We start from the raw sequence: 16,007 nt of genomic DNA on the forward strand, positions 1-16,007 counted from the left end.
AATTTCAGATTTGTTTAGGTGTGAATTTTGAGACGAAAATTCCTTTGACGATTAGTGAGCCTTAGAAACTACTGTTCTGTTGGATGAGTAATGGAATGTCTGAAGGGGGATTGATTTTGTCTTTTAGGCCCAATTTCTAACGGTTGCGTCTGATTTAGTCATTGAATTTAGTATGACATTTGCTAATTAGTTCGTTCTGAATGTCATTTTTAGGTGCTGAAATTGTGGCGGTTGTGTTAACATCGAAAAACGGCCAGGTGTGTAACGGAAACCTAGAAAAAATCAAATGACGCGATGCTGGAAAGTTTACTGTCGACGCCACACGATCGTGTGCCATGCCATGTAAGCCACACTGGCGTGTGGGCCCATTTTTCATAAAACTTCATTAGGCCCATATTTGAAGTGTAATTCGAAATTGGTCATTCTGTAGATTTCGAAAGGAGTTACGTAGGTATTATGGACATGAAATCTGATACTTTGCCTTTGTTAATGTTATTTCTGTAACAGCTGATTTTGACCCTATTCGGAACGGTGGTTTCGGGATCACGAATCCGAGTCAGAAAAATATTCTAAAATTATTTTTGGTGTTTATACTGTGTGAATTTGTGTGTGCTAAATTTTCTTTTAAAAGTTTTATCATTTAGATGCTCGATTTAATAAAAAGGGCTTAATCGCGTAAGTTATAAAAGTTGTTAACTATTTATTAAAGTGTTAATTTGCTATTGTCTTTATAGTGCGGGGTCCTTAAAAGGAAATTATTCCATAATTAAAATAATTGGACAGATATGGCTTTATTTTATAATGATTTTACATTAAATAATAAAGGTTAAATTTGTAAATATATTCAATATGTTAATAAAATATAAAAACAACATGCATTAGTTCATCTTTATTTTTTTTTGACTGAATATAGCTAAAGAAAAAGAGAAAGAATAGGTTTAAGGTTTCGGCACTTTGAAGCTTGAATTTAGGTATGTGTTTAGCTCGGTTTTTGTTAATTTTTACGTTTTTGAGATCGTTACTTCGAATACTACTAGACTCATGCTTGAAGTTTTGAATTTGGTGATGATTTTGTACTTTACCATTGTTGAAAGCTTGTGATTTTTGTTGTTTGATGTTAGAAAATAAAAGATATGAGATAGATAAACATATGTTGTATTTGAATTTTTGATGATTTTGAGTAATTAGAGCTAAATTGTAAAAATAATAAATTGATGGACTAAAATGTGAAATAAATGAAATGCTGGAATTATATGAACTTAGTGAATATTCGACCAAGCTATTGTGTAATGAAATTTTCTTTATTTTGTATTTTGTGAAATAGGGACTAATTTGTGAAAAATGTGAATTGTTAGGGGTAAAAGTGTAATTTGCCCAATTATGTGATTATGGATGAATTTGATTGAACATGTGATTAAATAAGTTTAAATTATACTAATTTAGATCAAGAAAAGAGGAAATCGAAATTGGATCGGGGGAAACCTAAAGTTGTGGAATAATCGTCTCGGTTTGTTCGTCTTCGTCCGAGGTAAGTCTATAAGCCCATAAATGTTGTTAACTTTAAATATTTGTGAATTTGAAATGTTGAATTGAATATATGTGCATATAAATATGAGATAGCCGAATGTATATGTATATGGAAACAGTATGTATAAGTTTGATTCGATTGAAACTCGACGTACGAAAGTTCTGAGTGAACCAAAGGAATTTCGATAAGTGTTATTGTGTAAGACCCTGTGTGGGACAGTGGCATCAATTTATAATTACGAGTAAGACCCTGTGTGGGACAGCGACATCGCTACGTGATTACATGTAAGACCACGTGTGGGACGTTGGCATTGTACGATAAATATGATTATTCGAGTATTCTATTTAGTTCTGAATGGCTCAACAAGCATTATCAAGATGTGATTGAATGTGAAATCGAGCTGAAAGGGTCAGGTAAGTGTTAAGTTCAATGTTAACGAAAATAAGGCAAGCTTGGTATTGGAAATGGTGATATAAATTATACATGAAATAAAGAGAATTATATGTATTTACATGAATGTTCATATTCGACTAAATGATGTATTTGTGATATTAAAAGTGAGAGTAATGTGTGCTTATGAGTATATGTGTATTCAGTCAAATGATGTTAAATTACTAATATTTTTGCGATGTTATATGAATTAGCTAGTATGATAAGAGTAGATGTGATTAAGGGTTACTTGATTTGGTCTAGTTAAATTATATTAGATGTCTTTGAAATGATTTATTTTCTTATGACTTACTAAGCTATTCAAGCTTATTGTGTGTGTGTTTGTTCGTTGTTTTATAGATTTTAGAAACAAGTTACGAGCTCGGGGATCATCAGAGTAATCAGACATACTATCGATCGTTATTTTGGTATTTTCAAAAGTTGAACTTTACTCTTATGGCATGTATAGGCTAGTTTGTGTTTTGGGTTAGTTTTGAATTTGTAAATATTAAGCCATGCGAAAATGGCTATATATGATGCTTAAGTTTAAGCAAATTTCGGTCATGGTATATATATATATATGTGTGTGTGTGTGTGTGTGTGTGTGTGTGTGTGTGTGTGTGTGTGTGTGTGTGTGTGTGACGTGTTTGGCATATTGTTGATGGTTGAGTAATTCAGTTATGGTTTAAGCCTATTTCGAAAGCAATATGTATATTATAAGTATATGGCGTATTTGGTATATGCATGATGATATAGTCTTGAAAGTTGGCATGATTTACAATTATGGTTTGATATAATTTGATTCAAGGGAATTAAGTATAGTTGATGAATGAGTTCTTATTGATGAATATAAATTACCTTGTGATTTTGTAGTGGTGTTTTAAATCATGGAACCGAATGTCTAGTTATATGTTAACGTTAAATTTTCTTATATTTGTGAAGTGTGGATTATTGTTATGGTATGAGAGTTTTACCTTTGGATATGATGATTAATGAATATATGAATATTCGACTATGGTTTTATAATTAAATTGATATATATATATATTGTAATTAGAATTGGTATTTGGTATAATGAGTCTTGTTTACTAAATTAGTTTTATAAGTGATCGTGATATGTTACAATATTAATATTATTATATATATATGTTCGATTTTGGCATGTTTAATGCATTAGTAGATTTGTTTTCTATATATATATATATATATATATATAATGATTACGTTTTAGGAGATGTTTTGCATGTAAATGATAAGTGCTTGATTTACATTTGAAAATGACTAGTACACGGATTAGTAAGGTAGTAAATTAATAAATGACATATTTGTGCATATGTATATATATTAGATTATGGAATTAAAAGATGTAATCAACAATGATGTATGACACTTTAGCAAAATGGACTAGTAAAATTGGATAATGTCCGTTTGGGTATATACATATGTGCATAATTGAATTATTATTATTGTTAAAATTTATGTGGTGATTAGCTAAATGTATGAAAGTTGTGTATTGTCTGGTAATGTCTCGTAACCCTATTCTGGCTACAGATATAGGTTAAATGTGCTACAATTTCTAAAAGTGTGATAGTATGTTATGATATGTATGGTATGTATGATATATAAATACATTTGTTATCTGATTAGTGTCTGCATGTGAAATTTTAAATCTGAAATGCTGATATTGCATGTGTAACATTCGAGAGCTTGTCTGTTGTATAATCTCTGCTTCTGATCTGTAATTTGAGAAATCTATATAAGCATGATTCATTTGTGTGCATCTGAGTTTATTTTTATGTTCTTTATTCTATAAAAAATTAAAATTTTAAACAATGAAATAAAATTTTTGGTGTTGTTGTTAATTGAGTCTTAGTTTAATTGTCATATTTAATGTTACCATTATAGGAGGATGTGAGTTTAAGCGCTTAAATGAATTTTATCCTCTTATTTAAAAATTAAAAAATTATAAATAAATTTAAGCATTATATAGGAAAAATTAAGTGATTGAGTTTTGAATATTTTACTTAAAACACTAATCCTTTTCACATATGACTAACTATTAAAAATATTAAAAAATGGAGGCTGATATTTTTCCTTTATCATAATGGGTAGGTTTACTTGTTTCTTTCAAGCTATTATTGTCGTAGAATTATAATTTAGTTAGCTACATAAAATTGAAAGGGCTTTAAAGGTTTGCAAATGGAGCATGTCAAAGCTAACACTAACACTAGAATATGTAATATATATTAAAAATCAAATAGTTTGATGTGATTGGTTCATGCTAGAGAGACTATATATATCTGCTTGCAAAGTCATTAGTCAATAAATTCAATAACCATCTAACAGTAGTCAACTGATATAATTTTAGTGATTGACTTATTATGTAAAGGGTTGAAAAACCAGCATTACCAAATTTAATGGTTTACATTCTTAGCCTTCTGCCTTTTTATTTTTAATTATAATAATAGGGTAAAGTCCGAATAACAAACGTAATTAGTGCGATTTGAATTTAAGTCACATCTAGGACGGTGAACATTTGAAATTTAAATCACTTGAAATTTTATTACACTGCCAATTTTATTTATATAAAGATAATTTGAACTCAAACTATTTTTAAAGAAGATAAGCACTTCGTCAATAGATAATTCCTTCTATTTTCAACTCTTTATAAGGATTAAGAGAAAATAATTGATAAGCTCCAATTACTAAATTTAGTGAGACCTGTTACTTATAATTGTTACTCAAGTATTTCACATAAATATAATTATAAATAATTATACTCAAATCTAATTATTAAGCGGTTTTTCATACACACTTAAAAACAATAATTATGGATAGTTACCAATAATTTATAAATGAATTTAGTATCTTCCTAATAACATTTGTTACCTTTTCAACAAGAAAAATAAAATTAATTGGTACACAATCACTTTAATTAAATATTTAGTAGTAATAATATAGATATAAAAGAATTTCATGTCAAACTTACAAAATATCTTATTGAAGACATCATCCTTGATTGAATCCCAAAGTCAAATGTAATTAGACACTTATTAACTCTGTGAATGTGTAATAAAATATGGGGATACAGCTCAGTCATCATGATTCATATTTCCTTTATAAAATATAAAAAAGAACAACTAAGATTTCCACTTTGATGAACATCTCCGTATAATAATAGCCAATTAAACTTTAAAAAGCTGTTGGCTACACCAAGAAGGCAAGAGGTTATGGATACCAACACTTTTTATTTATTCAACCCAACTTTTATTATTTAATTATTATAACAACATCGAATCCCTATTTAATTTCTTATTCTAGTAACATCTAATGGAAAACATAATCTAGGATAATTTTTAATATATGGTCACAAGTCTACACATTGTTTAATCCCACCATTTCTAACTTGTCCACATTCTAATCATCCTTACCAACTCTCTACACCTATAATCTCATCATTTAAGCTAAAATCACTTTCCCTTTTAGGCACAATAATTTTAGTTTAAATTTATATATACACACATTTTTATCTCCATCCCAAAATTGCAGCATTAAAAATCTGAAAACAAAAGTAAAAGACTTAAGAGAGTTGTGCCTTAAAAGACCATCTCTCTTTTCATTGACTTTGTTACAAACTCTCAATTGTACTTTGAGTTTCCACCATGAATTTTATGTTATATAAAAGAAATTAATACAAAGATGAGGTGTAAAAATAAAGAAATTGACAAGTAGTGGGGATGGGTCATTGTCACCTAATTAGTCATCCCACCTGGTGGGGGTTGACATGGATCTTGACCCTCTTTGATGAAACATTTCATTTCTTCTTCTTCTTCTTTTAACTTTTAAATAGTGAAATTGAATTTTGTTTGAGTCAATTACATTGGTCCCCACCTTTCTTCCCATATAATCCTACAATATTTGAAATACTTGGGTTGAATGCTGTTTCATTCCTTGTCTTCTTATCCTTTTTGTTTTTCACTCCCCCCTTTATTTGGTCGGTCTCTATTATGTTTTCTCTTTTCTCTTTGCTTTCTTTGAGGTTATAAATATTTTGGAGAATACTTGGCTTTCACCTAAAACCCTTTTTTTCTTTTTAAAACAACATTCAATTGCTTACATTTCTTTTTCCATATATCATTCATTATTGCCAATATTATTGTTTCATCACCAATTAATCATTAAACTTAATAAATTACGTAGATGTACACCTATTGTTCATCTAAACTTGGAGGTCCATTCGAAAAATAGAGAAAAAAAAATTAAGTATACTTATGATATGATATGAGCTCGGACTTAAATATTCATAGCGCGTGCTTGATTTGATCCGTTTTCAAGATTATTAAAATTTTATATATTATATTATATATTATATGAATATTGAATATCTAGTACTATAATGTAAATATTAAAAATATTATTTTTAAATGTTTAGAAAATTAATAAAAGAAATATATATACCATTAGATTTAAAAAAATAATATTGATGCATCTAAACGGATTTTAGCTAATTCTTTCTGTAAATATAAACAAATTTAAATAAAATTTAAAATTCATATTTTAAGTCAGTCTTAACTTAAATAACTATGCATATGATATTAATACAACGAGTCGGACTTTACCCCCACCTGAAACCTCTTCTTATTTGTAACATGTAATTGGAATGAGCATTTGATTCAATTATTAGGACTTGTCTCTTCTAAACCACTATTGATAACCCTTTTTCCCACTGGAAGACAAAAGATGATACATCTTATCAAAACTCCCATGAAGTACCATAATTTGGCAGTCAGTTGCTGCAAAATATTGTTAAGAAGAATATACAGTCCTAGAAGGTTTGAGTGTGTGGGGGTTAGGGCACATGGTTCAATTTCTAGGCCAAGGACTTGACAGCATGACCTCATTTTTGCATCAATAATAGCAAAACTTATAAAGTTTTATTCTTTATTCTTTATTCTTTATTCTTTATATAAATAAAAAGGTATATAATTAGTCTGAAAATAAATTTTTGATTAAAGTTGTTTATGATTTTGAAGAGTAGGACCATGCGGGGAGCCTGGAAAAGTAAGGTCCAAATTATTTAATTTTTAAAAAAATATGTTTGAAGGGGTTGATGATGGAAATATGAAGAGAAAGGATTGGTTGGACCTACTTCCTACATCCCTTTATTCTCTTATAGTCATTATTGTTGTTTAGGGCCCATCACCAGTTTTTATGTTCAGATCCATATTTTATTACAATAGTACAACCTATATATATATATATATTAAAAAAAAGAGTTTTGTAACAACATCAACCCAATTTTAAAATTTCAAAATTCCCTTTTATCTTATTATGATTTGTAACTAGTGTTTTATTGAAAAAAGTATATTTATTAAAGGAAAAACTTCAAGAGGGAGGATCTTCAGTTTTCTCCACTTCATTAGCACATTAATATATATTACTCAATTATAATTTATAAAAAATTTAACCAATATTAAATAACAGGCTACAAGTTTTATATAATATCCAAAATAAAGTATTTATATCTCTTCTAGTAACACGTGTAACAAGTTTTATATAATATTTGGTACATTGTGAATAGAATTTTAGATTTTACAATCGGGTGAGAATCGTCATATAGAAGTATTATAAAATATTGAAAAAAGAGACATGACAATTTTTAAGACTACTTGTGAAATAAAAAATATACCCCAGTGTACAAAATATTAACCCTTACAATAACTAGACATAAAATAAACAATAGTTAGTACAATTTTAAATTTGAAATTAGAAAAATAAATAAAATCTCTTCAAAATAGGAAAAATTGTTTCCTTCTCTTTGTTAAAAATAAGTTATGAGATTAACTAAATATTACCAAATAAATTAATTTATCACATTTACATTCAAATATAAAAAAATAAAGAAATGGCTCTTGTAGCAATGGTTACAAATATAAGCCCATTTATGAATGTTATAAAGCATCTTTCATTGGGTCATTGGCTTATAATGGTTAAATAAAAACCCCGTTTGTCAAAGCCATGGGCATGGTTCAGCACCCTTAGGTCCATTTTAGGCCCCAAGAATGGTTGTATTTATAATTTTGTAGGCACTTGGGTCCATATTTTTAAGATCATGGGCCTGTAGTGGTTAAATAATAGCCCCATTTTTTTAATACAATGGGCTTTGATTAATGGCATACAAATTATATGGCCATTTTGCAACACCCAATTTGCCCTTTCGGAGAAAAAACCTGAAAAAGGCAGCCGAAAAAGAAAAATAGCTTTTCAGTTCAGCCATGGATCTTCTTTTCAAAGCCTACTCCAACACTTCAGACGATGAACCCGAACCCGAACCCGACCCTGAACCCAAACCTGTAAACCATCACCACATCCCTTTCCGCCCTTCGAAACGGCCCAAATCCGAATACTTATTTCCCACATTGGATCTTCAAAAGAGAGAAGAAGCTCCGCTTTCCGGCAGGTACATATCGAAAAGGGAACGAGCACTTGCTGGTGCGGTTTCCCAGGCTCATGAACCGAACCCGATTCACCGGGATCATCATGTCATCAATCAATCAGGTACTTGTTGCTTTTACCTTTTTCTTTTATTTCCCCAATTTTAGCGGCTTTTTTTTTTTGGGTTTAAAGTTGCAGTTTTGATGATTATTTTTTTTGAAAACGAAGTGAAAAGAGGAAATGGGTAGTCTTGTTATTGATGAAATAATCAATTTTTAAAATTAGAAACTTAATTTAATTTGTGTTTTCAATTGAGTAGAGAAATTTTGGATTGAATTGGTGACTCGGTAGGAAGAGAATGTTCATGTAAATTTTTGTTGTTGTTGTTGTTGATACTACCTTTTGGCAAGGAGGCGGCTGGAGCCGAGACTCAATTGTTTTGCGCTGTATTTGAGTATTTAATATTCCTTGTATAGTACAATGATCTTATCTCATTCAAAGATTAGTGCCATTTTTTTTACTGTTGCCTATGTCACTGAGCCCATTTTCTTTCCTCTACATCGTGTATTGAAGTCTTGTTCAGATTCTGCTAAGTTGTGGATTTAGTCATTTTTATAGTATTTTTTTCTTACATAATCGGTAACAATTAAATTGGTTAGGTCAAATTCTACATGCGTTAGTTGTGATTTAGTTTTTGTGCTTTGAGTCAATCATTTCTAGTAACTACTTTTTTGGGATTTTGAAATTTAAGTCATGACTCAGGGTACTAGTAGCCGTTAAATTCATTGACTAAAATGAGGTGGCATTTTTGTGACTATTATATGGAAATAGTAAGTTGACATTGAATTTCCTTGTGATAATTGTTTATTGCATAAAATTTCGGAAACAACAAAATTTAACATAGTGACTAAAGTTGAAATTTCAAAATTTGAAAAGTACAAGGGCTACAGTTTCAAAATTCGAAAAGTACAAGGACTAAAAATGATCAAATTAGAGTATAGTGACTAAATTTGCAGTTTAGCACATGGGACTAATGGCAAAATTTGATTAACTCTTTTTTTTGGCGTTAATATGATAATATCTTACTCATGTATTCTACAGCTTGTTTTAGAATTGCTTGTGTTTCCTTTGTGTACACAATTATTGGGTTGGAACTTCAAACAGGGTCAGGGAAGCAAAATGCAAATGGATATGAGCCCTCAAATGATAGAAAGAAAATTTTAACATGGTTTGTTCTGATGATGTGCTCCTGTCTGATGGTTATACCAGTCAAATCTGTATCCTTCAGTGTTTTTCGAGTCTAATCAAAGGGCCAGATCGAATAAATGTATAAGCCCAATTGTTGACAGAATCTGTCCAAATATTTGACAAGCTTATTGTTAAAAATTGGATGTTTCCTCTATTTGTAGAACGAAGTCTCACCCGTTCATAAAAGTATTCACCAAAACAAATGTATTCGTGAATCTGTTTGTTCCTTATTATTTATGATATTTTTATTGAGTAGTGTTAGTAACAATAAGGTTTATGCTACGTCGTTGTACTCATAAGCTGTTCACTTGTGTCAAGATTAACTTTTACTATAATCATAAGAACTTGTGTCATTTTTCCTGCTGATACAGTAATCTCCTGTTCTCAGTTCTTGGAAGCATTTCAGAACTGGATCTACCGCATGATGTTCTTTCATCAATGCGGCATAAACCAAAGGGCCGTGCACAGCTAAGTCAAATTCCTGGAAAGCTTTCTGTAGCTCTGCATGGGCATGCAAAAGCTGTTAATGCTGTTCATTGGTCACCGACTCATGGTGTGCTATTGTTTTTCTAAAACCGTCGACTTTTTACCTTTTTTGTTTTAGTGCATTATATTTATTGGTCCTGTCTTCTGAGTGCCATTTTAACTGTTTACGATCTAGTTTACAGTTCATCTACTTGCTTCTGCTGGGATGGATCAAACAATCTGCATATGGAATGTATGGAGCAGAGGTCAGAAAAAAGCTCGTGTGTTTAGCTTTCATAATGCAGCTGTGAAAGATGTTAAATGGTCACAGCAGGGATCATTTGTACTTTCTTGTGGATATGACTGTTCATCAAGGTTGATTGATGTTGAAAAGGGTCTTGAATCTCTGATTTTTAGAGATGATCAAGTTGTTGGAGTTATAAAATTCCATCCAGATGACTCAAACCTATTCCTTTCTGGGGGCTCGAAGGGCAGACTCAGATTGTGGGATGTTAGAACTGGCAAGGTGGTCCATGAATACATTCGAGGTCTGGGTCCAATTCTTGATGTTGAATTCTCCACTGATGGGAAGCAATTTGTATCTTCCAGTGACGTTTCCGGGAGTAACATCAGTGAAAATTCCATTATTGTTTGGGACATCTCTAGACAGGTTCCACTGTCTAATGAGGTTAGAGACATATTTCTACATCATTTAGTCTCCATCGCTGAGATTTTTATGGTAGAGCTATTTCCACCTCATATTGCCTCCTCTTTTTCTTTTGTTCTGTCATAAAGTTAGTTTATGGCTATCTTCCAACCTAAATATATTACCTTTTGCTATAATCTTCCTGAGCATAGCCTCCTATCACGGTGATAAAGAAAATTACAAATTAAAATGACTAGATAGTTGAATAGATTATTTGCAAGGAATTGAAACACATTTTCCGTATTAAACCTTTGTTTCTTCTCACAATTGATTTTTATTTTTGTGTCGAATTAAAACTGTATGTAGTAAGTGTTGAGTCATGACATAAGTCTCTACCATTATGTAATTGTAAAATAATAATGTTTTTGAACCTTAATAAGCTGTAAGTACAAAATTGTTTACAATCTTTTGAAGTATTACCAGAACAAGCGAGGATAAATCTTCACTGTTACTGTGTGGTCAAGTAATTGAATCATATTTTTAGGAATTATTGTTTGAGTCTATATTTGAATTACATAATTCCTTTAACCCATTCCCTTGCTTTCATGCCTCAAACCGCATTGTTTCTATTATTGATCAATGCTTCGAGGAGAACAGTAAAATTTCTTGCTGACTCAGTCAAGGTGGGCTAGCTAATAGCCATTGTATCTGCTATGCTTTGCTGTAACCTATATACCCCTTGTAGGTTAGCTTCATAGGTCATAATGCTTTGATTTGAACATTCTGTGTTAATAATTTCTTGGCAGAAATCACAAAGCGTCCTTAGTCAGGATTATAATTTGGGGTTTGGTACACATCTAAATCGAGTAAAAAGAAAGAATTCCATGGCTTATCTGCGTAGGGAACCTAGGCCAAACTTTAACTTGGTGCCTCTATGCTACAGAGCTTTATAAATGAACCATTAGTTTGTTTGTAGACTTGGCACCTATCTTTTCTGTTCAAGTTGACAATTCTTAAGAGTCATTTGAATACTGCCTCTTATGTTACATCAACTTAAGTCGGGTCCAATTATGCATGACTTTGGAGTTTGATATGAGTCGTGTCATTAAAGCACACATGCATGCACAAAAGTGTTTCTTTTTTGTATGGAAAAGAAAAGATGCATAATCAATCAGCCATTTCAGAATACTATTTTCCTGTGTAAGATTGATGTTCCCTTGGACTAAAGTCATGTACTTCAATTACTCTTGTCACTTCTATTTCCCTTTCAAATATAGAAGGGGATGTAACAAATGTCTATCTTTAGCCCTTTGATATGGATATGTCCCAATCATATCTTTTCAGTTGACCCTTTTCATATGGATATTGCAATTCAAGACAACCTTGATAGGATATTAGGATAAAGTTTAACACCAAATGTGGCTTAGACACCTAAGATGCTATTTTTGTTGTCTTGGTGAAAACGGTAACAGTGTTGAACTTCTAGAATACTGGTAAGCTAGATTTGTTGCATATAGAATGTTTAATGAATACATGTAAGGTGACAACTTTGTTCATTGTTTATGGCCGAATCATTTTTGGTAATTGTTCCAGGTTTATGCAGAAGCCTACACTTGTCCTTGTGTTAGGTACCATCCATTCGATCCCTATTTTGTGGCCCAATCAAATGGGAATTATATTGCCATTTTCTCTTCAAAACCTCCCTTCAAGCTAGACAAGTATAAAAGGTATGAAAGCCATGGAGTGTCTGGATTTCCAATTAAGTGCAATTTCAGCTTGGATGGGGAGAAGCTTGCCTCTGGTTCCTCAGATGGTTCTATATACTTGTTTAACTCCCGATCATCGGTGCTTGTCAAGAAGATCAAGGCGTACGAGGAAGCTTGTGTAGACATCGCTTTCCACCCCATATTGTCTAATGTAATTGCTTCATGCAGTTGGAATGGAGATGTTTCAGTGTTTGAGTGAGACTATGTATAATAAAACATCAACTTATTTGTCATTAAGGTTTAAGATGCTTTATGAGATCAAAACTGTCTAGTACTCCGGACTTGGAAGGCATTTGGTCTACACCTATTAAAGAGAAGAAAAAAAAGAAAAATCTTCCCATCACATTTCACTACTAGCTGAATTGCAGGTTGATTTGAAGTTTTCAAAATAATGGGAAACATCTCTACCATCGTGTGCCCTCTGGCATGGTAATGGGAATGTGTGCAATTAAAACCAATTTGATTGGTAAAACTAAAAATGGTTTTTTTCCCTATCAAATGCAACGGCTGCAAAACCTGCAAGATCACACTCGTCTTTAAGTTCTTGTGGTGGATTAGCCACCCAATCGTTAAGGCAAATACTCAACTTAGCTTTCCTAGGCATTTATCTGTCACATGTTACCTTCTAGCTAATATAGGAAAAAGAAACATGAGCGATAGAATGAACAAATAGGATATTGTGGCAGTCACGACTCAAAAATGACTTCGGGCAACCTCGGCCAATTGCTCTCAAACTTGAGATGTAGTATACTTTGATGGGGCATTGAATCCATTAAATTTAAATTTTTTTTAGGTCGAATCCCATAGAGATTGGACACAGAATTGAATTCTGTTGTGATTAGAAATTAGTTAAACTTCTAGGAAAATAAATAGGAGTTTAATTATTCCGAAAATAAAGAAATAAATATAAGCAAGAGAACAAAAATTATGGAAAATTGGAATAATGAAAAGGAAGCCAATATGATGACAAACTCTAGCCTCGGGTGAAATATTAATCTCTTAATTGGGATTGATTATTGATTAGATTATATCTTCTTACTTGTTGATAAGCCAATTATAGCAATTGAAGAATAACTTCAAATCACCAATATTTTCTTAAATTGTAAATTAACTGCGAGAACAACTCAACAAATAATCATTGCTAGTTGAACAATCCTAAAAGACGTTTCTAGAATTTTATTCACCAACAAGCTCAACTGTGTAATTCATTTAAATTAGATTACCCATTCCTATAATACAACTTGACCACCTAGTTCAATCAAATTATGCTAAGTTGCCACTGAAAGTTAGAATAAAAAGATAATTACGGATACAGTTATTCCAACTAACAATTTACTATACTAAATACCAAACAAGAGGCCAACTTGAAGCAATACTAAGAATAATAATAAGATGTGGCAAAGACCTAGGTCAAAAAATGAAGAATGAGTAAATACCCATTGAACAAGAAAAGAATGAAGAACACTTAAATCTCACAATCCTAATAAACTCAAAAATTCTATCTCTCATCGATTAGAGAAACAAGAATTAGCCACTCGTAACTCTGTGAATGTTGAAATAATACTCTCCTCTCATTGGGAAATGTTGAATTCCTCCTTTATAGAGAGGAGTTCTATCCCAACTTCCTCTCTAAAATGAAGATGAATACAAAACAAAAATTTTAAAATGATAAAATCACCAAATATAATATTTATTATTTAAGAGTATCTTGTAAGTGATCAAATGTAAAATAGTTATTTATCTCAAAATAATCTCCACAATTACCAACTTGATTTACAATTTTTCACATATTGTTCATCTTCAAGCTACACACCAACCATATTGCTTTCTATGGCTCGACCACATATCATACATGCATCAATTGCACAAATTGACTCCAAATTTAAGTATCCTCATGGCATATTTTGCACCTATAAGAAATTGACTTAATTAATTAGAATTAGTAGCAATCATGCCCCAAATTTACTAAAATTAGAAACCAAAACATGTCAAATATGCACACTAACAAATGCACCCACTCAGCCAATACTTGTCCTTAAGCATCTCATATATCATTTCCTTAATAATAAATACATTAGTTTGCAAGTCTAGTTAAGCACACAATTATTTTAATTAGGAGACAATTAAGCTTCATAAAGTTGACTTTGTACCAAATATTTCAAGACACTGTAAAGTTGAAAAAAATTCACAATCATAAAGAAATTTTATTCTTTTCTTTTCTAATTCAAGTATCTTATTGGATTGTCTAGGCGTCACTTGATATTTAGATGTGAAGAAAGATGACAACGCAAGCACCCAACCATGGTCACTTAATTCATAATTATTATGATCAGTTGAGTAACTGATTTGTTCAAGATGTCACATGATCTTTTGATGCGAAGATAAATGATAATCCAAGCACCTAACCTTGATTACTCAATTAATCACAATTCTAAGAGTTATTATCTAAATAATTAATGGGGTATATGATGCCTCTTTCTTTTTTTGTTTTTTTCATTTTATGAGTGTGAACAACTTAAATCATGCAATTGGAGTGTTTAAACTAGTTTTAGTAAATGTCGATAATTATGGAGCATCTAATTCACACACAATTTAGTTTCATATAATTAGGCAAACCTAAAGCATTTTCTTGCAAGGATTGAGTAATGAGACATTGTTTACCTTGATGCACCCCAAGTCTGATGGGTGCAAGAATAAGGTGTGTGGTGTGAAGTTATCTGTTTGGCGTAGTGTAATCTGTCATGTTAAGTCTTCTAGCGAATTGAAACATGGCGTATAGTATCCACCATTGAGTAAATAAATGTTTTAGGTTATTCTGTTATCTAAGAGAATGATATATCAAGCGAAGTATAAGTTAGGTGAAAGTTACTGCCAAATGTTTAGTACGCTTAATTTGTCTGAATATTGTGTTAGTTGGGTTGTAAAGTGACCTGGTTAGGAACCAACTGGATTGACTAGTCAAATATCATTTGTACATGATTTTCGTTTATGTTTCTTTTAGAATTTGTAGGCCATCAAGAATGAAAAATTCCAGATACAAAGTACAGATGTCAAGTTCCACTAAAGGGATTTGAGAGTATATATATGTGTGTGAAGGGTTCTTCAGGAAGTTCTTCTTCCTTCAATATTACTTTTTGATTCTTTTTCTTAAGTTTAAATATTATCTCTTCCTTATTAAGCTGGAATCTAAGGTTATTGGTCTAATTGGTGGTTGTTCCATTTCTTGTTGTTGTTGTTGGGTCGAGATGGATGTTCGAGTCTAGAGCTTCGAGCTACAAGTTAGGCAAGTATTTGGTGAGTCTCTATTTTGAATCCTGCATGTTAATTGTTCTGGTAAAGACTTATATATAACGGTAACACCTCAGATAGCGAGTAAGTGGGTGAAGCATAATAAAGATGTTATGTGTGTGTGATGATATTATGTATGAACTACTGTATAAATAGACAATGATTGGTAAGTATGTAGGTAAAGTCTGATATAGGAATATAC

At 31.3% G+C, this 16,007-nt stretch overlaps 1 protein-coding gene across 1 annotated transcript; it reads left to right on the forward strand.

Annotated features, from left to right (window-relative positions):
• Nucleotides 1-8,173: 8,173 nt before the first annotated feature.
• On the forward strand, nt 8,174-12,781 carry LOC105779943 (uncharacterized). Its single transcript, XM_012603978.2, has 4 exons — nt 8,174-8,515; nt 10,029-10,193; nt 10,309-10,793; nt 12,345-12,781. Exons 1-4 carry the CDS (start codon nt 8,233-8,235, stop codon nt 12,714-12,716), a joined length of 1,305 nt encoding a protein of 434 aa, XP_012459432.1. The 5' UTR covers nt 8,174-8,232; the 3' UTR covers nt 12,717-12,781.
• Nucleotides 12,782-16,007: the final 3,226 nt, after the last annotated feature.

This window comes from Gossypium raimondii, chromosome 1 (genome assembly GCF_025698545.1).
Source record: "Gossypium raimondii isolate GPD5lz chromosome 1, ASM2569854v1, whole genome shotgun sequence".
Classification (NCBI taxonomy): Eukaryota; Viridiplantae; Streptophyta; class Magnoliopsida; order Malvales; family Malvaceae; genus Gossypium; species Gossypium raimondii.